At 33.4% G+C, this 24,548-nt stretch overlaps 1 protein-coding gene across 1 annotated transcript in view; it reads left to right on the top strand.

The window, feature by feature from the left end:
• LOC114331342 (hydrocephalus-inducing protein-like) overlaps positions 1–24,548 on the top strand; it is a 691,883-nt gene that overhangs the window by 103,762 nt on the left and 563,573 nt on the right. Inside the window, exons 13-14 of the mRNA XM_050647266.1 lie at positions 1,597–1,783; positions 13,662–13,775. Coding sequence (XP_050503223.1) covers positions 1,597–1,783; positions 13,662–13,775 — 301 coding nt within the window. The remainder of the gene's footprint in view (positions 1–1,596; positions 1,784–13,661; positions 13,776–24,548) is intronic.

Raw genomic sequence — 24,548 nt, 5'->3', positions numbered from 1 at the left:
TGTATTTTTGAAAATTGTTTTGTAATAATAAATGAAAACTGAGTATTTTTTATAGAAATTCATTGTAAAACTGTCAAACATTTTCTCACAGTTCCTAGTAGTAATAAAAAAATTCATAATTAAGTTCCATGAAAATTTTATATTGAAATAAAACTCAAAAATACAAACATTTGGAAAAACAGTAAAATTCATGAATTATACATGGTCTATTTTTTTTCGTGAACATTGTTGAAACATAGATATTAAACACGAGGAAACCCGTGAAAACACTAGGCTTATTCGACCTCGTAGTTGTCAAATGGGTAAAAATCGTACCTACTTTATGGCGGTAAGGGGTTTAGTCAACCTCATATATTTTTTTAAAATAATTCGACTTGAGTACTCTATAAGGATTTAAACTAGGTACTAATAACATTAAAAATGGTTTAAAAATAAACATTTTACAGCCTTAGCAGGTGGGGAAGTTTAAAAAAAATTTTATCCGCCAGTAAGAAGTTTTATTAAGACCTCGTTCCGTCAAACAGAAAGTTATTTAAAAACTGTTCCCCGCAGGAAACGTGTGAAAAGCTAATTAGGCGTTTTCACACTTTTGGTCCAATTTGCGTAATGGTAGGGGAGCCCAAGCGGGGATTTTTGCAGTTACTCGAGTGCGTCAGATTATCACATGGGGAGAAACCTGGTACCCTGTAGATGTACCTCTACCATATATTGGCTCTTAACACAGGGAAGTTCGTTAAGGGGAGCTCGAAAAAACAGAATCTATCCTTAAAAATACTCGAAATTGTCAGATTAAGATAAGGTAAAATAAGTACATGCAAAAGAGTGTATATTTCAAAAATTTGACGATTTGAAGGAAATGGGTGAGTCAAAAATTTCACAAAAAAAAGCGAATATTTAAATTAACGTCAGATCGAAAAACTAAAAAATACGTCTTCAATATTTTTCAAAAGTCTATCGAATAGTGCTAAACACCCACGGAGAGGGGTGGGGAGTAAATTAAAAATTTTATATACAAACCCCGCGATATTTCGCAAAATGAACATCAGATCGAAAAACTGCAAAATACACTTTCAAAATGCTTTTGAAAAATCTATCGAATGGTACCAAATACGACCCCCCCCCGGAGGTGGGGTGGGGGGTTACTTTCAAATCTTAAATGGGACACCAAATTTTTATTGCAGATTTGGATTCTTTACGTAAAAATAAGCAACTTTTATTCGAGATATTTTTTCGAATTATGGATAGATAGCGCTATAATCGCAAAAAAAACGATTGTTGGAAATGGAAAATTAAATTAAAAAATGGAAAGTCCCCTCTAAAATGGAAAATTTTACTTAACTTTTTTTGGTTTTAGGACCTAATAATCACAACCCAATAGGTCCCCATAACGCTCGAGTGACTGCAAAAGCATACTTTGCTCCCCTACCATAAGGCGCATCGCGGTATGGTTTAATTCCTACTAAATATCTACTACATAGTACATAATTATTTATACCTCAAATATTTCAGAAAATACACATAAATTACGTATTATTTCTTCTAGATACGGATTACGATTTTTATTTTTTTTCCTAATTTATTTGTCTTGATTTTTAGGTTTACAATGAAAGGTGAAGAGATACCGAAAGAGATGTGCAAAATTAAATGTAACGGTCAAGGGCCAGTAGTATCGTATATTCCAGACGAATTGAACTTTGGGAACGTAACTTTACTCACGACCAAAATTAAGAAATTAAAACTTTTAAATGATTCACCAATTCCGGCTATTATAAAAATAAAAATAGTAAGATAACCGTTTCAAACTATCATACGTATAATTTGTTGCTGAGCTGGACTTAAAATATTTACGTATCTCCTCTTTTACATCTTCTTCTCCTAGTGCCGTCTCCACTAATGAAGGTTGGCTATAACCATTGCAAATTCATCCCTATCTTCTGCTTTTCTTAAAAGCGTCTTTGTGTTTAACCCGGTCCAGTCGCTAATTTTTTTCAGCCAGCCTATTTGACGTCTATAGTGTTGCCCAATATCGGTCTTGGTCTTGCAGTCTTACCAAGACCGCTTTACTTTAGCAAGACCAAGACCAATACTGACCGTGCAAGACTTGAGCAAGAACAAGACTAAGCCTGCGAGATTCTTGCGTCTTACAGTTAGGATTGAGTGTCATTTTAGGGAATATAGTAGTTCGGATATATTATGCTTAGAGACTATGAGACGCAAAAAACTATGTAACAAAAATTTGGAAAATTGGACTTTGCGGATTATGAACAATAAAATAAACATACATAGAGAATCAAAATATTCATTAAAATAACACTTGACATATTTATTTGAGACGTACTCAGAGGTCATAATAAATTATCACAATGTAAAAATAAAATATTTTGTAATACATTATTTCCTAGCACACGACGGCAACGCCTTCGCTCTGAAATTAATTGTAATTGCCTAGATTTTGAGAATAGCTGTCCTTTCATAAAATAATCTGTGTTGTGACGCCGATAGTAATATCCTATTGAAACTTTTTCAAGATAGGCGGCCTAAGCTAATAAAAAATATACGACACACACTCAGTTGTTTTTTTTTTCTTATCAGTTAGTAGGATTCTAAATACCACATCGTAAGATTAAATATCGTACTTGTAAACTTTCTGCAGAGTGTCCAATTTTATATCAATGGGTCAAACAAAATTCCTTTCTAGACAGATAATGTTTTTTAATACAGTCAAGTATATGTCATTTATCTGGTTTTTTGTGTTTTAAGCATGTTTTAGCACATGTAATATAAAGTTGTTAAATGCAAATGTTTAAAGAAACAAACCGACTCCCGTGGGATATGGTAGATAGCTCAGTTTGTGAGAGTATAGGCAGGGATAGTTATTTAGTTCGTGGGTTCAAACCCCACCCGATGTGAGTTGTTTCATTTATTAATTTGGTTTTTACTATGTCTACAGGGTGAGGCAGATAAATATCCTGTTAGAAATATCTCGAGAACTAAAGGCAACAGAATCATGAAAATGCGAACGAAGGGGTTTTAAAGAGTGAACTATTTAATGAAAATATTTTCATCTATTTCCTACTTCCGGTTATACCGGATGTTGCTTATAACTTCGTTTTTTGAATGGGGCACCCTGTATATTTTTACATTTTTAAATTCTCCTCGAGGTCTTCGTTGTTAAAATACAAGGTTTTGTAATGTTATATAGGGTAGTTTAAAAGAAAATTACATTTTTTTAAATTTTGTAGCAATATTCACACCCTGTAGAATTTTAGTAGTTTGACATCAAAAACTTTATTTATGTTCATATGATTTTTATCTAGTCTTTTATTTGAATATAGTCTACTGTTGTTAAGAATTGTAAGTATAGCTAAATTTTTAATTTTAGAATAAAGGGTTGGTCGAAACTCGGAATGAGTATTTTCTGAGATTTCTTAAATGGAACACCCTGTATTTTAGTATTGTAATGAAATGATATGTTTGGTACTTTTTTATTTCTTAAGCATTCCCTATACCTAACTGCTTTAGTTTGTGAGTTATTGGTGATTCAAGCCAAATATTAATTGCAACAAAAAATACGTGAAATTTTATTATAGACCTGGATCCCGCGTAAGAAAAAAAAGTTGATTAATAGCAAGCTGAAAATTTGTTAATAGCTTAACGGTGTCTAGTCGGACAAACATTGATGCATGGGAATACTGGAACAGGGGAAGTTTTAACGGTGGACCATGATAAACGTGTCGTCCTGACAAGTTTATGATGGTGAAAAATAGCAAGTTGTTTTTAAGTTTATTCAATAGCCAACGTTATATAATATATGAAAAAATGTTTGTCCGACAAAAAGGTTGGGCATTATAACGAGTCCGACACGTAGAACATGTCACATCACAGGAATTATGTTGGTGATGAATAGCAGTCTGATTTTTGCATGAGAGTTTAATGAAAGGTTAAAAAAGCAATTGGAAGTTCTGTCGGACAAAATTAATGGGAAATTGTCCTAGTCGGACATTCTAAACATGTAAGATATAGACAAAAATGTTGGTGATAAATAGCAAGCTAATTTTGATTTGTTTATGTAAAAATTATATTTTGTAACGCAAAAAGTTATATGTCGGACAAAAAGTTTGGGCAAATGGAAGGAAATAAATAAAAAACATTTTTTCAGAATGACTAAGGGCCGGTTGTTCGAACGCTAATCAACAATGATCATTATCAAATATTTAATTACTCTCACCAACTGTCAATGTCAACTTTGTTTGGGTTGCTGAAAACATAATATGAAATTACTTAATCAATTATGTTAATAATTGTTATGTTTATTGATTAACTAATCTCATAATTTTAATCAATTATGTTTTCAGCAACCCAATAAAAGTTGACATTGACAGTTTTGGTGACAGTAATTAAATATTTGATAGTGATCATTGTTGATTAGCGTTCGAACAACCGGCCCTTAGTCACATATTGATAAAGCTATTTTAGCTGTATATTATTATTTATATTCACATATTTGCATGTGCATATATATACATGCACACTCCAAAAACAGTGAGGTAAGTATCAATGCATGTATATATAGCAAAACAATTATTTTTTTGGGTGGAGTTTGTTCTAGATATTCTCAAAATGATAATAAAAAATGTCAAAGAACATGTGAAAGCAATCTCTTAGGGTTTTCTAATTAGGCGCATCAGAAAGTACGGAAAATTTCCTACAAAAAACGTTGTGTACACTTTTTTCCATACTTAAATCTTACCCTGTAAACGACATTGAAAAATGTGAAGAGTGTAAAACTCCGGTGCTTATAAGAATAGATGTAAATATGACACATTTTGCTTAGAAGTATCTATTATAATAGAAGGCTGCATTTGTCAGTGTGACACTTTGTGCTATACAAAGTAATATTTGAAAGTACATGGTCTCTGAGTTTCTGTTTGCCACGTGTGTTGAAAATTAAAATTTATATTAACTATGGAGTGTTTTTGTGTATATTTTTGAGTGTCAACAGTTTAAATTTTAAGTCGCCAAATCAAAAGTGAAACCATTCAACGGAACATTTTTGAGTAATTTTCGAACATTTTACAAAGTTCGTAAAATGCTTGGTCATCAATTCAATGAGGTTCAGTTGCCAGATAATTGTGAAAATTCTATTGAATATCATTCTTCGTGCTGTAATGCTTTGCTTGATTGAAAAAGGGTACCTAAATAAATTATTATTAAAATTGTATAACGTAATTTTTCTCAACTTTCTACAAATGAAATATATTAATGTAATATGTCACATGGCTAGAAATAATTTGCTGCCAAAATAAATCGATTAGTTTAAATTTGAAGTTACGATTGCAATTTATTATGAATTATTGTCAAAAGTGACAGTTTTCTTAAATGGAAATGTATTCATAGACATAAAGGTAGACAGGGAATACAGTGCAAAAAGTCGATAGGTGGTCTATCTATCTCTTTTAACCAAGCGATCCTGCGCATGTGGCAGATAAAGATAGCTAGACCACTCAATCCATAATATACTTTGCCTGATCTACTATAAATGTATTACAGTGAGGTGTATAAATGATGTTGAGATAAATCGAAAGATATCGATTGTAATTGACTGCAGGTACTTTTGACATAGAATGATCACCCCTTATTGAAATTTCAAAAATTATTTTTTTAAATTGTCCGACTACAAAATCTACCCCTTATTTTTTTCCGACAACAGCCATTCTTGGTAAGGAATAATTTACTTAATTAAATTTCATCTTTGTCGGAAAGCTATTTATCACCAGCATTTTTGTGTATATCTTACCTGTTTAGAATGTCCGACTACGAAAACTTCCCATTAATTTTGTCGGACATAACTTCCAATTGCTTTTTTAACCTTTCATTAAACTCTCATCCAAAAATCAGACTGCTATTCATCACCAACATAATTCCGGTGATGTGACATGTTCTACGTATCGGACTCGTTAAAATGCCCAACATTTTTGTCGGACAAACATTTTCTCATATATTACATAACGTTGGCTATCGAATAAACTTAAAAAGAACTTGTTATTTTTCACAATCATAAACTTGTGAGGACGACACTTTTATCATGCTCCACAGTTAAAACTTCCCCTGTTCCAGTGTTCCCGTGCATCAAAGTTTGTCCGACTAGACACCGTTAAGCTATTAACAAATTTTCAGCTTGCTATTAATCAACTTTTTTTTCTTACGCGGGATCCAGGTCTATTAGGTTGGTCGTGAACATATTCAGTCGCAAAAACTTTTTCGGAAATAGATATATATTAATCTAGACTGATCCTAAAAGTTACCAATAATGGTTGAGCTATCAAAATACCTACGTAATTAAGATTGTTGGTGCGATTAACAATTAAGCACAAATTAAGGCAGTTAGGTATAGGGAATGCTTAAGAAATAAAAAAGTACCATAAAATATCATTTCATTACAATACTAAAATACAGGGTGTTCCATTAAAGAAAACTCAGAAAATACTCATTCCGAGTTTCGCCCAACATTTAGATATACATACTAATAATTTTGACAATAGTAGACTATATTAAAAATCATTTGAACATAAATAAAGTTTTTGATGTCAAATAACTACAATTCTACAGAGTGTAAAAGTTACGAAATTAATAAGAAACGTAATTATCTTTTAGTCTACCCTATATACTATATAACATTACAAAACCTCATACTTTTAGAAAGAAGACATGGAATATAATTCAGAATTGTAAAAATATACAGGGTGTCCCGTTAAAAAAAAAAGAAGTTATAAGCAACTTCCGGTATAACTTGAAGTAGGAAATATATAAAAATATTTTCATTAAATAGATCACTCTTCAAAACCCCTTTATTCCAATTTTCATGATTCTCTTTTCTTTAGTTTTCGAGATATTTCTGATAGGAAGGTTATCGCCCAACCCTGTATGTTAAGTCAAGCTGAAAACGTACCTATACTGTTACGTTGTTCTAAGATCTAAAGTAACGTTTAATAAATAGCAATATGCTGGTGGGTAACTGCGAGACTTGCAAGAACCTTGCTGCAATACCAAGACCAAGACCAAGACCAGGAGTGCAATACCAAGACCAAGAACAAGACCAGGTGTATTGGTGCAAGACCAAGACTGTTTAAGTCTCGTCTTGGTGTTGCATTTGGGCAACACTAGTCGTCTACCAGGAGCCTTCAATTTTCTTCGATTTTACCTTTTATAATCTGCTGCAACAACTCGTACTGATCGTTTCTAAATATATGCCCCAAATTAGCTGTCTTTCGCCTTTTAACTGATCAAAAGCTGTCTGTTCCTTCCCATTCTGTACAGCATCATTTTGTTGGTAATATTATCGGTCTGTGGTATTTTCAAAATTCTAATAAAGAGCCACATCTGAAAAGTTTCCAGCTTTCTCAATAAGTCAACATTAATAGTCCAGGCTTCAAAGCCATAAAGAAGAATAGAGTGGAAATAACATTGTACCATCCGATATTGGATTTGCAGATTGAGTTTTTGGTTACTTAGAAATTTCCTCATCTTCAAAAAGACTACCCTTAATTACTCTATTCTTGATTGAATTTCTGATTTCTGATTTAGATCTTCCGTAATCCAGACTCAGATGTATTTCATTTTGTCCACTTTCTCAATATCTTCATTTTTTATCTGGATCCTTGTAATTACTTTACCCCTCTTACTGATAAGCATGGGTTTTACATATTTATATTTATTAAAAATACGTATATTGCCTAAAGAGGAAAAAACACATTTTATATATTTTATTGACCTTTTAAAATTTTAAATTAAAACCTCTCCTTTTTATGAAATATATTATATGATTTGATTTTATCCCTATGCGTGGTCGGTTTCTCTAATTACTTTTCTACATAAGTTTCTATCTTGGGTACTACTAAGATCAATCTTCTTTACTGACAGGTCCTGCCTAATCGTCAACTATAGGTGATCTTTGTTCTTCCTCTTCCATTTCCCCTAGGAACGAAAAATACGGCGCTTAGTAAATTCACACAAATCGACAAAGGACAGGCAGTAAGGAAGATGGTAGTTATAGTCGGTTCGTTAAACTCAGACACAACTCACTAGTGATTTTAGTAGGTAATTTTTTTGTTTTTTGTCAATTTTGACAAAATTGGCAAAATTACTAACTATCTAGTAATTATTAACTAGTTAGTAATAATTATTTTTTTGTCAATTTTACCAAATTGGCAAAATTACTCACTAAAATCACAATCCAGTTGTGTCTGAGTTTATCGAATCGACTATACCGTTCAATTCACGGTTCGGAGAAAGATTCATCAATTCTAAACCGCTACATAGCCCGATCAGGGAACACAAAACTTTACCAAAAACCTTCAAAAAAATAAAGGAAGGATGAAAATTTGGGAATAGGTAGTTGAAAATGTCTATTATTATATAAGAAAAAGTTTACAATTCTACATCCCCTCCATTTTACAAAAATTGGGAAATACGGGGTGAAAAATATTTTCTCGGGAGGGAAAAAATATAGGTTCAAAATAGGCCCGGAATTGGATAAAATGACTAATTCTAAACAACTTTTTCTATAGAGTTCTATAGAGTTTTTTCACTAAGTCAATACTTTTTGAGTTATTTGCGAGTGAATATTTTCATGTTCAACAAAAAAAACATGGTTTTGGACAGTTTTTCGCAGATTACTCAAAAAGTAAGCATTCTAGCGAAAAAATATTCTTAGTGAAAATATAGCTTATAAAAAATTGAAAAAAATGGTGCACGCGTGATGTCTGCAGACCCAGTAGAAGCAGAGTTATAGCTAATGAAAAGTAGGTTCTTCTTCGTCAAATTCCAAATCGAATATTTCAATGTGAAATAACCAAAAAACAGAGCACTTTTCGTGGAAAAATTCATTATAACTTTTTTAAAGTGATTAAAAAAAGGTTTATTTTTGTTTTTTAAAAAAATTTCTAACGTTAAAAATAAGTGGGTTACGCTCAAAATATTGTTGGTTCCCTTTATTTTTTGGTACAAAAATCTCGAAAATCACCCCTTAATTGGCTTTCCAAATAAAATTAATCGTTATCGCTTCACAAATTACTTTACTTATGTATTGTTTATATTATCTATAAGTTTCACTGGTTCAAAGTGCTCATTTTAAAAAAAATTGGGTTTAAAATAAAACATTTTTTTTTAATTTTGAAAAAAAATGGAATTGTTCATGGAATTAACTTAAAAATTATTAGTAATACCAAAAATCTCAAAGAATAATAAAATGTACGTTTTGCTTTTCTGAATATTTTTTCTTTTTTGTTGTTTGACAAAAATTGGTTATGCTATGGCTGCTCAAAATTTGCCTAAACTCGTGATTAGTTCAAAGATCTTATACACATAGATTTGGCCAAATCGGAAAAATAGCGTAACGCGGAGCAAATAGCTAAGCGGCGCTTAGCTTTCTCTCTCTAGCATATGATGGGCGCCGCCTCTGTGTTTCTGACCCGTGTTGAGCTGCCCCCCCCCACTTGCAAAAATTAAAAACAAATAGCCCTGATTTATGAGCTATTTATGAGCTTCCATATTCCGCAAACTAAAAATTTTGAGCTCGTTCCACTGAGCAGGAATTTAATACTTTAGTGGGGGGGGGGCTGAGTCAGCCCCCCCACTACTTAAAAATAGGAATATTGAATCGGTTTGTGCGGCAGAATTACGAGCTATTTATGAGCTCTTGAAATTATATAGTTTCGATTTTTGAGCTCATCCCCTTCACCCCCAAACAACCCTTATATTGATTTAACTTAAGAGAAAAATGCTGAGAAAACTTAAAATATATCGTATTGCGGATATAATTCCTATAGCGTATATACTCTAAGAATAAACTATTAAATCACGTGCATTTCGATTATTGAGCTACAACCCCTTCGTAAGAAAACCACCCTATCTTCCCGGCTTAAGAGAAAGTTGTATTTAAAATGCATTAAATTAATTATTTGGCGACTACATATCATTTAATAATTTATAAGCTTCCAAATTACGCGCATTTAAATCAGTAAATTGCAATTTATTTTGTATAGTGCAGTCACTGAAAGTAAAAATCAACGATTACCTTCAATTTCGGTAAACCTTCATCGATTTTCACGAAAATTGGTCAGTGGTTAGAGGATACCTCAAGAAACAAAGGTGACATGGTACCACCTTGCGCCTTTACCCTGAGGTGGATACCGCCCCTTCTCGGAGGTGAAAATTATTTTATAAAAAATAACTGCACAAATCTGTAAACGAACAAATTTTAAGCAAAATTTATTATATAAAGTTATTAAAATAAGTCCATACTTTTTAAGTTATTAAAGCTCAAAAATTTTAATTATTCGTGAAAAAAATGCATGTTTTGAAGCGGTTTTTCGTAAATCACTGAAAAACTGTTAAGTTTTTACAAAAAAGTTAATAGTAGTTTAATTCGTATAGCTTATATTCTAAGAATAAACTCTTAAATCACGCGCCTTTCGATTATTGAGCTACAACCCCTTCGCAAGAAAACCATCCCATATTCCCGGCTTGAGAGAGAGTTGTAATTAAAATAATTTAAATTAATTTTTTGGCGACTAGATATCGTTTAATAATTTATGAGCTCGCAAAATATACGCATCTCAATTATTGAATTGCCATTTTCTTTCTATAGTACAGTCACTGAAGGTAAAAATCAACTATGACCTTCGATTTCGGTAAATCTCCATTCATTTTCACGAAAATTGTTGAGCGGATTTTGATGCTATCAACTTTTTCTGGAGCTAAATTTTTGATAGCTTTTAAGTAATTTAACAAGTATTTAGTACCTAAGTGTTATAAAATGCATTACAGTTTTTGAGTTATTTATGAAAAATCGCTTTAAAGCATGCATTTTCTTTCACAAAAATTAAAATATTTGATCTTTAATAACTCAAAAAGTATTGATTTATTTTAATCACATTATATAACAAATTTTGCTTACAATTTGTCCCTCTCTCGATTTGTGGGGTTATTTTTAATAAAGTAATTTTCACCGACGAGAAGGGGTGACATATACCCCAGGTTAAAACCCCAAGTTGTTATTGTTATGTCGTGAAAATGAATGAAGATTTACCGAAATCGAAGGTCATAGTTGATTTTTACCTTCAGTGACTGCACTATAGAAAGAAAATGGCAATTCAATTATCAATGCGTATATTTTGCAAGCTTATAAATTATTAAACGATATGTAGTCGCCAAATAATTAATTTAAATTATTTTAAGTACAACTCTCTCTTAAGCCGGGAATATGGGATGGTTTTCTTGCAAAGGGGTTGTAGCTTTATAATCGAAAGGCGCGTGATTTAAGAGTTTATTCTTAGAATATAAGCTATACGAATTAAACTACTATTAACTTTTTTGTAAAAACTTACAGTTTTTCAGTGATTTACGAAAAACCGCTTCATAACATGCATTTTTTTCACGAATAATTAAAATCTTTGATCTGTAATAACTTAAAAAGTATTGACTTATTTTATTAACTTTATATAATAAATTTTGCTTTTAATTTGTTCTTTTATTGATTTGTGCAGTTATTTTTAATAAAATAATTTTCACCCCCGAGAAGGGGCGGTATCCACCCTCAGGGTAAAGGCGCAAGGTGGTACCATGTCACCTTTGTTTCTTGACGTATCCTCTAACCACTGACCAATTTTCGTGAAAATCAATGAAGGGTCACCGAAATTAAAGGTAATCGTTTATTTTTACCTTCAGTGACTGCACTATACAAAATAAATTGCAATTTACTGATCTAAATGCGCATAGTTTGGAAGCTTATAAATTATTCAATGATATGTAGTAGCCAAATAATTAGTTTAATGCATTTTAAGTACAACTTTCTCTTAAGCCGGGAAGATAGGGTGGTTTTCTTGCGAAGGGGTTGTAGCTCAATATTCGAAATGCACGTGATTTAATAGTATATTCTTAGAGTATATAAGCTATAGGAATTATATCCGCAATACGATATATTTTAAGTTTTCTCAGCATTTTTCTCTTGTTAAATCAATATAAGGGTTGTTTGGGGGTGAAGGGGATGAGCTCAAAAATCGAAATTATATAATTTCAAGAGCTCATAAATAGCTCGTAATTCTGCCGCACAAACCGATTCAATATTCCTATTTTTAAGTAGTGGGGGGGGGGCTGACTCAGCCTCCCCCACTAATGTATCAAATTCCTGCTCAGTGGAACGAGCACAAAATTTTTAGTTTGCGGAATATGAGAGCTCATAAATCAGGGCTATTTGTTTTTTGGTTTTTGCAAGTGGGGGGGGGGGGGCAGCTCAACACGGGTGTGTTTCTGTCGTTCCGCTACTCCCACCTCTTGGTAGATACACTCAAACTCGCAAGACAGACAAAGATAGCTAGACCACCGTACTTGATATCGACGTTACACCCCGATGCATTGAGTAGCCTATCACTAGCCAGATCTATTCTTGACATATCTCTGGATTAGTTACAAGCCATTTTAACTACAGCTTTTTCAAAAATAAGCACGTTGAACCGATGAAACTTACAGATCATATGAATAATACATACGCACAGTAACTTGTGAAGTGGTAATGATAAAATTTATTTGTGATGCTAATTAGGGGGTGATTTTAGCGAATTTTTTACCAAAAAATAAAAGGACCAACAATATTTTGAGCGTAACTCACTTACTTTAAATGTTACAAGTTTTTTTTTAAACAAAAATAAACCTTTTTATAAACATTTTAAAAAAGTTGAAATGAATTTTCCCCGAAAAGTGCTCCGTTTTTGGGTTATTTCAGATTAAAATATTCGATTTGGAATTTGATGAAGAAGAACCTACTTTTCATTAGCTACAACTCTGCTTCTACTGGGTCTACAGCCCTCAAGCATACACCATTTTTTTCAGTTTTTTAAAAGATATAATTTTGCTAAGAATATTTTTTTCGCTGAAATACTTCCTTTTTGAGTTATCTCCGAAAAACCGTCCAAAAACATATTTTTTTCTGTTAAAAATGAACATATTCACTTGCAAATAAGTCGAAAAGTATTGACTTAGGGAAAAACTCTATACAACAAAAGTTGCTTAGAATTAGTCATTTTATCCAATTACGGACTTATTTTGAATGTATATTTTTCACCTTTGAGAGGGGGGTTTTCCCCTCCATTTTTTAAAAGTGGAGGGGATGTAGAACTGTAAACTTTTTCTTATATAATAAAAGACAATTTCAACTATCTATTCCCAAATTTTCATCCTTCCTGTATTTTTTTTGGGGTCAGATTGTTGTTTGATCGGGCTAACAGATTCGGGCCAGATACGTTAAAGCCCAGTTGATTCTTGCCAGAAAATTCTGGCAAGAATCTCTTAACACATTTACCAGGTCGAATCAGTTGAGTCTTCAGATCAGTTCTCCATAGGCTCTGGTATAGCTTTACATAACTAAATACGTTGAAGCCTGGTTAGGCACCAGACAATTTCTGGTAGCCAGTTGAGTTCTTACCAGAGCAGATGTCCAGCTTCTGGAGTAGTTCTGATACCTCGACCGCCATTGTACACAATTCCGGCGAATCCATCTCCTAGAATTTATTTTGCAGAAAAGCTTCTCTTTAATTATTAATGTTTAAGATTAATAGGCTTCTTTGTTTAAAGATATGTTTCTAACAGTAATGTTCTTAATTTAGCAGCCTCCAGGAGCGATTAAATTATCTCATTATGATTTTGTAATACCACCAGAGGATGAAAAAATTATTGAATGTGAAATGTATTTAAAGGACAACGTAAAAATTACAAGTCAGGTGAGATATGTAATACACTTCGCATTATTGCCTATATGTATTATTTTAATATATCAGTTACTTCTGAATTAAATACGTGCTGTGCTCAGAATTGCTAAGAACCTGTTAATAAATTGCGCAAAGATAGCAGCTACGTGACAGATTACTCTCCATAGTTTTGGAATTTAATTCTTTTATGAGGAATCATCAATAACAATATCTGAAAAAGATAAAATTATAAAAGAAGTAATATAAATATAAAAAATAAGATGGAATAAGTTCTGAGTCTACAAATAAAATTATAAAGAAAATGAATAAAGGACCCGGTCTCTGTCCCCATATGTCCCCCCCCCAATAGGTCACCATAATCGTCCTACCGAGAGGACTACAGTGGAACCCCGATAAGTCGGCCCCCGATAACCCGGAAATCCGGCTAACCGATTTTACTATAAAAATGAACAATAAAAATGTACTATCCGTTGCAAGATAATTCGGATGGAATTCTCCAGATTATTTTGTGCTTGATATCGGCCCAGTCTCTTAATCTGGGGAATTCCATCCGAATTATCTTGCAAGGGATAGTATGTAATATAATATTTGAGAGATAATGTGTATTTGTGTAATTTGAACTATGTATACGATAGTAAAAATGACTCATGGCACACGGCGGCGGCGGCAGAGCGACGGTCATTGTCTCCGATTTATCGGAAACAACAGGCACCCCTTATTCCTTTATTTATTTCAAACTGTCTTCTTCTTTTCTTCTTTTGCCCTTTAATTCGTCCAATTTTGAACATAGGCTTCCCCCAGTTTCCTCCATTCGCTTCTGTTTAGTGCTTTCTGTTTCCAGTGGGTTCCTCCTACCTTTTTAATGTCGTCTCCCCATCTCATCTGGGGTCGTCCTCTTGCTCTCTTTCCTGTCCATGGTCTCCATTGTTGTATCGTGCTATTCCAACTATTGTCCGTTTGTCTAGCGTTATGACCTGCGAAGCTCCATTTTAGCCTGGCTATATGTTGGCCTGCGTCTTTGACTTTTGTTCTATTTCTGACCCAGTTGTTTTGCTTTTTGTCTGTCAATTTTACTCCTAACATTGCTCTCTCCATAGCTCTTTGTGTCTTCATTATTTTATCCATGTTTGCCTTGGTCAAGGTCCATGTTTGGCATGCGTATGTGAGAATTGGGAGTATGCGCTGGTCAAACACTCTTGTTTTTAAGTATTGTTGTATTTTTTTATTCTTTAGGACCCATTTTAATTTTCCAAATCCTGCCCAGGCCAATCTGACCCTTCTTTTTACCTCCGCTGTTTGGTTTTCATTATTTATTTTTATCATCTGTCCCAAATATATATAATCATTAACCGCTTCTATTGTGGTGTCGTTTAGTATTACGTTTATATTGTCTTGTGTGTTTGTCATTGTTTTTGTTTTGGCAAAATTCATTTTTAGACCTATTTGTTCGGATTCATTTGCTAGTTCGGTTAGCATGGTTTGTAATTCTTCAAAACTTGATGCTATGACTACTGCATCGTCTGCATATCTTAGGTGGTTTAGTTTCTTTCCATTTATGTTTATTCCCATGTTTGTCCATTCCATTGTTTTGAAAACATCTTCCAGTGCTAATGTAAATAGTTTAGGAGAAATAACATCTCCCTGTCGCACTCCTCTTTTAATTGGTATGGGTTTTGTGGTTTCTTCCAATTGTACTGTCATTGTTGCTTTCCTGTATATATTTTGTATTAGCATTCTGTATCTGGAATCTATTCTACAGTTGTTTATAGCTTTTTCTATTGCCCACATTTCCACGCTGTCAAATGCTTTTTCGTAGTCAACGAACGCTAAGTGCAGATCTATATGGTATTCGTTAGCTTTTTCTATTAGTGTCCTAATTGTTAGAGGATGGTCAGTGGTGCTATATCCCTTTCGGAATCCTGCCTGCTCTACTGGTTGATACGAGTCCAATTTGTGTGTTAGCCTGTTGTTGATAATCCTCATGAATAGTTTATACGTTTGCGACAGCAGTGAGATGGGTCTGTAATTTTTTATGTCCTTTCTGTCGACTTTCTTAAATAGCAGGATTGTAAGACTTTCGTTCCTTCCATTCGTCGGTTATTTCTCCTTAAACTGTCTTAGCATTGTTTAAAAAAGACTAAAAGACTATTTAAAAAATTCTTTTTTAAACAATGGTCTTAGTTTTCACTGTTCATAACGTCGTTAGGATTGTGACTGTATTGTGTGCAGTACAGTCTTGTATTGTTTGTTTCCGTTTGCTTAGGTTTGTGTTTGCGTGTTTTTAATAATTTAGATGTGTAGTTCATGTTATTTCAATTATAACGGAGTTTATCTGTAAATATACCGTATTTTATTAATTTTTACCCCATTCTCCGGCTAACCCTAATTTTCGATAACCCGGATCGGCCGCGGTCCCGATTTATACGAGTTATCGAGGTTCCACTGTATTTCAGTGTATGTAGATAAGGACACACCATTAAATTTGATAAAAATAATAAACTTAAAGATAAAACCCATAACTAAATTAAAATTCATGGTGACGTTTCAATTATTACTTTAATCATCGTCAGAATAATAAGTTTCTTGAGCGGATGCTTTAAAATAATTTTAAAGGAACAAACAATAATTAATGAAAACGTAAAAAATGACATTGACAATCATTGGGTTAAGTCAATAATTTCAAACACGCCATGTCTTGTTGCGTGTTTAAAGGTGGCTTCAAAAGAAATATGGATAATGTCTCCTTGATACTGAGTTCCGTTGGAGAACTTGCATGACCAATGATTGAGAAGTCCTTACGACTAATAGGGTGGTCAGAATCAGTCATATGTTGGAATACCGCTGAATTTGGAACTGTTCTTGATCGTCTTCCTAAGTGAGGAGTGACACCTAAGTGTTCGCAACATCTGACATTAAAGTGACGTCGAGTCTTCCCGACGTACGTAGCTGCACAGCTACTATATTTGAATTGGTATATAATGTTAGATGCAATTCACTAGGAATCATGTCTTTCACATGGAAACGAGATCCTATCCTTTCCAAAGTCGTGAAAGCAAATCTTAATTCTATAGAGGGAAACGCTTTTTTAATTGTTCTACGGATGTTGCGTCGGATTTGTAAGCTGTGGTAACCAGTATATGGAAGTTTGATATAGATCTTTTCTTTGATTTCTTCTACTTTGCTGTTTGGTTAGAATTTGTTATTGAAAAAACGTCTGATGTGTCTTTCTAAGAAGTTCAACGAAAAACCATTTTTACTTAAGATCACTTTTGTTTTCACCCAATTTTGAAAAAATGTGAAAACTTTGAATTATCCACGTCCGTCTGTCCGTCCGTCTGTCTGTAATCACAACTCCTCCGTCAATATACCAGCTAGAATGACAAATGAGGTGTCAAATGAAAGCTTATAATCCAAGGATGGTACTAAAAGTGAGATATTTGACCTAGGCTGTCTGTCCGTCGGTCTGTCCGACCGCGAATATAACTCCTCCGTCATTATACCAGGTAGAATGACAAATGAGGTGTCAAATGAAAGCTTATAATCCAAGGATGGTACTAATGGTGATAAATTTGATCTAGACTGTCTGTCTGTCGGTCTGCCCGACCGCGAATATAACTCCTCCGTCATTATACCAGGTAGAATGACAAATGAGGTGGCAAATAAAAGCTTATAATCCAAGGATGGTACTAAAGGTGAGATATTTGACCTAGGCTCTCTGTCCGTCGGTCCATCCGACCGCAAATATAACTCCTCCGTCATTATACCAGGTAGAATGACAAATGAGTTGTCAAATGAAAGCATATAATCCAAGGATGAAACTAAAGGTGAGATATTTGACCTAGGCTGTCTGTCCGTCGGTCCATCCGACCGCGAATATATCTCATCCGTCAATATACCAGGTAGAATGACAAATGAGGTGTCAAATGAAAGCTTATAATCCAAGGATGGTACTAAATGTGTTAAATTTGACCTAGGACTTCCGGTTTTAGAAATTCGACCACAAGTACTGTTTAAAAGTCACCGGAATAGTACACGTGATATACTATTCGACGCTACTTCGCAAGAAGAGAACAAATATATACTTCCGGTTTCATGACTGTCTGTTCATCTGTCTTTCCGTCTGCGAATACAACTCCTCCATTATTAATACAGATAGAATGACAAATGAGGTGTCGAATAAAAGCTTATAACCCAAGGATGGTATTAAAGATAAGGAATTTGACATCGGACTTCCCGTTTTAGAGTTGCAACCGTATGAACTGTTCTAAAGTCACCGAAATAGTATAAGCGATGTATCATTGGATGTGCCTTAGCAAGATGAGAAAAAATTTTGGTTTTGGTTTTTCCGCTTAAAAAGTTGTAACCAGAAGTGCCGTTGTAGTCGCAGAAATAGTACATGTAACACATCAATCGAAGCGTATTGAAGAAAAGTTGAATTTTAATCTTTAGTTCCTGTTTTGAAGTCATTTCTGTTTAAATAATGATGACCCAAAGTTTAGTCAAAAAGACTTAAAACTAGCAAAATCGTATATCGATGGACGCAAAGTTACACGAAGCATTCAAACATCGACTTTCAGTTCTACTTTCGATTACTTTGGGTGAAAACCTAGGATTTACGAAGTCCAATTACTTGTTATGTTTTCTAACTCTTCATGTAGGAATTGCCAGGTTGAACAGATAGTGAAAGCGCGGTGAACAAGTATATTGATTAAACTTGTTTTGTATTTGTTGGGAATGAAGCTATCTGCGTTTATATACAGGCCGGTGAATGTTGGTTTTCTGTATATTGTAGTGGAAAAATCTGAAGGTGATCTGAAGATGTTAATTCCTAAGAAGGGCAGATTTCCATTGATTCAATTTCACTAGTAAATTTCATATTGTGGTGTTTCTGGTTGAGATAATCTAAAAAATGTTGAATGTGATCGGTATGTTTGAAGATAAGAAAAATATCATCCACGTATCGTCTATAAAGAAGTGGCTTAAAATCAATTGGACAGTCAGCTAACCATGTTTTCTCATGGTGACATAGAAAAGTGTTCGCGAAAACTGGTCCTAAAGGAGAGCCCATTGCAACGCCATCTATTTGTCTATACACTTTTCCGTCAAACCGAATAGACATTCTTTGGCAGCTAATGTCAGTAGATCTTTAAATTTTGACTGTTTCATTCCTAAAAAGCTTGAATTAGAACTTAAGGCTGTATGACACTATGCATTTTCTTGTATCATTTCTAATATCGTTTCTGATATCGTTTTTGATATACATTTTCTTGTATCGTTTCTTGTACGTACATTTGTGCCCTGTATGACACTATGCAAGTTCTTGTATCGAAAATTGTATGAAATTCGGCACGTGATTGGTCGAAATTTACGTCTATTACGCCAGATCATCCATTTCATAAGTCCATATTTGGAATAGTTTCATATTTTTTTGCTAATTTTTTGCTAATTTATTACCACAAAAACAAATTTTTTGCTCCACCCCTAACCGAGAAACAATGGTTGATGTAGCGTAATATTACGTCACATCAACGATAGCCATATCTCGCGAACCTAAAGAGCTAGAAAATCGTACTACGCGGCATATTTTTTTGCTAATTTATTGCTGTCGATCTGCATATGCAACATACCCCAACACCACCCCTGCTTCCCTTACAGCTAAACAACACCCCCAAAAAACAACGAAAAATCTTGAAAAATGATTTTTGTGATATAGTTGACGGTTGATATTTAATTGCTAATTTTTTGCTGTCATTAGCCGCAAAAAACAATTTTTTTGCTCCACCCCTAACCGAGAAACAATGGTTGATGTAGCGTAATATTACGTCACATCAACGATAGCCATATCTCGCGAACCTAAAGAGCTAGAAAATCGTACTACGCGGCATATTTTTTTGCTAATTTATTGCTGTCGATCTGAATATGCAACATACCCCAAAACCACCCCTGCTTCCCTTACAGCTAAACAACACCCCCAAAAAACAACGAAAAATCTTGAAAAATGATTTTTGTGATATAGTTGACGATTGATATTTAATTGCTTATTTTTTGCTGTCATTAGCCGTAAAAAACAATTTTTTTGCTCCACCCCTAACTGAGAAACAATGGTTGATGTAGCTTAATATTATGTCACATCATCGATAGCCATATCTCGCGAACCTAAATAGCTAGAAAATCGTACGACACGGCATATTTTTTTGCTAATTTATTGCTATCTGAATATGCAACATACCCCAAAACCACCCCTGCTTCCCTTACAGCTAAACAACACCCCCAAAAAACAACGAAAAATCTTGAAAAATGATTTTTGTGATATAGTTGACGGTTGAGATTTAATTGCTAATTTTTTACTGTCATTAGCCGTAAAAAACAATTTTTTTGCTCCACCCCTAACCGAGAAACAATGGTTGATGTAGCGTAATATTACGTCACATCAACGATAGCCATATCTCGCGAACCTAAAGAGCTAGAAAATCGTACGACGCGGCATATTTTTTTGCTAATTTATTGCTGTCGATCTGAATATGCAACATACACCAAAACCACCCCTGCTTCCCTCGAACATTGATAAATGCTCAAAAATTTTTTAACAACTTTCTCAAGTTTGTTGCTTACAGGCAACAGACCTCCGCCTACAGCGTCGGTCTGTTTCCAAGCAACAAGCTTTCGAAATCTGTTATAAAATTTTTTCGAACAATAGGGAACTTGCACAATTTTTTTTTATTACATAATAATGTTCAGTTTTGTTTAAAAATGAGATTTCCAAAATTTCACGCTTCAAAAACTCGTAATAACTTAGAAATACATATTTAAAGTCTTCAGCGGTATAAAATAGTTCAAACGGCACGTGACGTCACATAGTTTTGCATTAGTTTTTATTATGGTTATATTTCGCTGTGTCTAGGTACACGCTAACGTGTACGCCAATAAAAAAAGTTAGGTATGAAAAAAATACACGCGAATTAAACTTCATCAAGCCAGTGACGTCATTATTTAGCGTGCGCAGTGACTGTATATTTTGGTACAAGATATTTTGATATGTTTAGTGTTTGTTTGATAGAAAAATATTTGTTAAAGGAAGGGAAGCAGAACTATTCAGATAGCCAGTGACGTCATTATTTAGCGTGCGCAGTGACTGTATATTTTGGTACAAGATATTTTGATATGTTTAGTGTTTGTTTGATATAAAAATATTTGTTAAAGGAAGGGAAGCAGAACTATTCAGATGTTTTAAACTTAATTGTAATAAATCAATGTATATATAAAAGTATATATTTAGGTTAGCAAAATAAATATATGTATTCAGTTGACATAACACGTACAAAATATTGTTAAAATAATTTTTATACGTAAGTTAATTATTATAATCAACTATTCTAAATGGGAAATAATTTGGGAAATACGTTTTGGGGTATGTTGCATATTCAGATCGACAGCAATAAATTAGCAAAAAAATATGCCGCGTCGTACGATTTTCTAGCTCTTTAGGTTCGCGAGATATGGCTATCGATGATGTGACATAATATTAAGCTACATCAACCATTGTTTCTCAGTTAGGGGTGGAGCAAAAAATTTGTTTTTTACGGCTAATGACAGCAAAAAATTAGCAATTAAATATCAACCGTCAACTATATCACAAAAATCATTTTTCAAGATTTTTCGTTGTTTTTTGGGGGTGTTGTTTAGCTGTAAGGGAAGCAGGGGTGGTTTTGGGGTATGTTGCATATTCAGATCGACAGCAATAAATTAGCAAAAAAATATGCCGCGTCGTACGATTTTCTAGCTCTTTAGGTTCGCGAGATATGGCTATCGATGATGTGACATAATATTAAGATACTTCAACCATTGTTTCTCAGTTAGGGGTGGAGCAAAAAAATTGTTTTTTGCGGCTAATGACAGCAAAAAATTAGCAATTAAATATCAACCGTCAACTATATCACAAAAATCATTTTTCAAGATTTTTCGTTGTTTTTTGGGGTGTTGTTTAGCTGTAAGGGAAGCAGGGGTGGTGTTGGGGTATGTTGCATATGCAGATCGACAGAAATAAATTAGCAAAAAAATATGCCGCGTAGTACGATTTTCTAGCTCTTTGGGTTCGCGAGATATGGCTATCGTTGATGTGACGTAATATTAAGCTACATCAACCATTGTTTCTCGGTTAGGGGTGGAGCAAAAAAATTGTTTTTTGCGGCTAATGACAGCAAAAAATTAGCAATTAAATATCAACCGTCAACTATATCACAAAAATCATTTTTCAAGATTTTTCGTTGTTTTTTGGGGGTGTTGTTTAGCTGTAAGGGAAGCAGGGGTGGTTTTGGGGTATGTTGCATATTCAGATAGCAATAAATTAGCAAAAAAATATGCCGCGTCGTACGATTTTCTAGCTATTTAGGTTCGCGAGATATGGCTATCGATGATGTGACATAATATTAAGCTACATCAACCATTGTTTCTCGGTTAGGGGTGGAGCAAAAAAATTGTTTTTTGCGGCTAATGGCAGCAAAAAATTAGCAATTAAATATCAACCGTCAACTATATCACAAAAATCATTTTTCAAGATTTTTCTTTGTTTTTTGGGGGTGTTGTTTAGCTGTAAGGGAAGCAGGGGTGGTGTTGGGGTATGTTGCATATGCAGATCGACAGCAATAAATTAGCAAAAAAATATGCCGCATAGTACGATTTTCTAGCTCTTTAGGTTCGCGAGATATGGCTATCGTTGATGTGACGTAATATTACGCTACATCAACCATTGTTTCTCGGTTAGGGGTGGAGCAAAAAAATTGTTTTTTGCGGCTAATGACAGCAAAAAATTAGCAATTAAATATCAACCGTCAACTATATCACAAAAATCATTTTTCAAGATTTTTCGTTGTTTTTTGGGGGTGTTGTTTAGCTGTAAGGGAAGCAGGGGTGGTGTTGGGGTATGTTGCATATGCAGATCGACAGCAATAAATTAGCAAAAAAATATGCCGCGTAGTACGATTTTCTAGCTCTTTAGGTTCGCGAGATATGGCTATCATTGATGTGACGTAATATTACGCTACATCAACCATTGTTTCTCGGTTAGGGGTGGAGCAAAAAATTTGTTTTTGTGGTAATAAATTAGCAAAAAATTAGCAAAAAAATATGAAACTATTCCAAATATGGACTTATGAAATGGATGATCTGGCGTAATAGACGTTCGAAATTTTGTTTGTCACCCTGTCACGTTACAATTAGTATGGTAATTTGGTAGTACTGCGTCTACAGCTGATTTTAAGGATTTTATAAAATTTATAAACTTTTAAAAACATAAATTTACCATTTTAATGTTAACCAGAATTTTTACGTTGGCTGTTGATTATTTGTGTTTTTTATTTTGTTTTGATATTTGTGCTAAAATATTTGCATTAGAATTATCTTCAGTTTGATCCAAATTAGGAACTATTGTATTTTCCTCTATTAAAAAATTATGCAACATGAAACCCAAAGTTATACATAGTTTGAACTTTACTAGGAGCTAAATATATGGTTATTAGTAGAACAGTAGTCCATACCAAACGGTATATTAAGTATCAATAAAAGATTTATAAATAATACCTACAAAAACACAAATAAATTCATCAAGACATAAATCATATGATCTCATTTTCAGCCGCCATTATGACATTTAGGCCCGGTCTTTTCACCTCCGGATAAATAGTTAACGGGAAGTTTATCTGACAGATAAAAAAAGTAGGGTCTTTTCACTCTGGAATAAAGTTATCCGGCAGATAAATTGACGTTAAATATCAAATATTTAACTGCCGAATAAAGTACCGAATAAGAAGTTATCTGGCAGATAAACTTTGATTTTCGTATATTTCATGGTTTCTGATTACCAGGAAACTAAAAATATAACCTAAAATCTTGAGGGTCTGATTGAATTTATTGCAAAAGTAAAATTTTGTTCTTTCTAAAAATTCTCAATCACAAATTTTATGTTATTTTGTTTTTATACATACCTACCTACTGTAATTTTTTAAGCAGAGTTATTAGATATTAAATTAAAGATGGGTTATAATTTGAAAAAATTATAATAGGTATGTATTATTGTATACCTACCCAACTATATTCATTTACAAAGGAAAACAAGTTGTAAAAAATAAAAATAGAATAGTTTCTTATCCCATCATTTCTTTGAATTGCCAAATATTTTACGATTCCAAAATGAAAGGTATTGATATATGTAGGTAGTAACTAGAATTATGTATGCACATGGTTCTCAGAAACAGTAGATGATACCTACCTTGAAAAAAAGCTGCTGTTAAGTATCCAAAACATACTGGGTGTATCATGAAATTCTAAAAAAAATAGAATATAGGAAGACTGATTTTATATTCTGAGAATTTCGTAATACTCCCCGGATATGTTTTAAATAGGTACCTTCTTACTAATATTTTTTTGTGCCAAATATAAGTAATTCTGTATTATTGCTGTTTAAATTCAGATCATAGCAATGGGTTGTTACTTTTTTAATGAGTCCGCAAATACATCCCTTTTTGTATATAGCAGAAAACAAAATGATTACATTGATTCAGTTGTCCTACACTGAAGCAATATATTTATAACATAGAGAGAGATGAAAATGAAGACAATTTTGAAAATGAATTGCTAAGTATAGACCAGGAATAAGCTAAATTATTGAATTTACTGAAGTTATGATGTTTGATAACCTTATAAAAATTTTTGTGTTAAGCTTGTCACGCACGGGGAACTATACTAAAATATATCTCATATCACTCACTATAGTAATGAGTGAGGCTGCAT

Source organism: Diabrotica virgifera, chromosome 3 (assembly GCF_917563875.1).
Source record: "Diabrotica virgifera virgifera chromosome 3, PGI_DIABVI_V3a".
Lineage (NCBI taxonomy): Eukaryota > Metazoa > Arthropoda > Insecta > Coleoptera > Chrysomelidae > Diabrotica > Diabrotica virgifera.
Note: the sequence above shows the minus strand (reverse complement) of the source record. Positions and strands in the feature narration are given on the sequence as shown.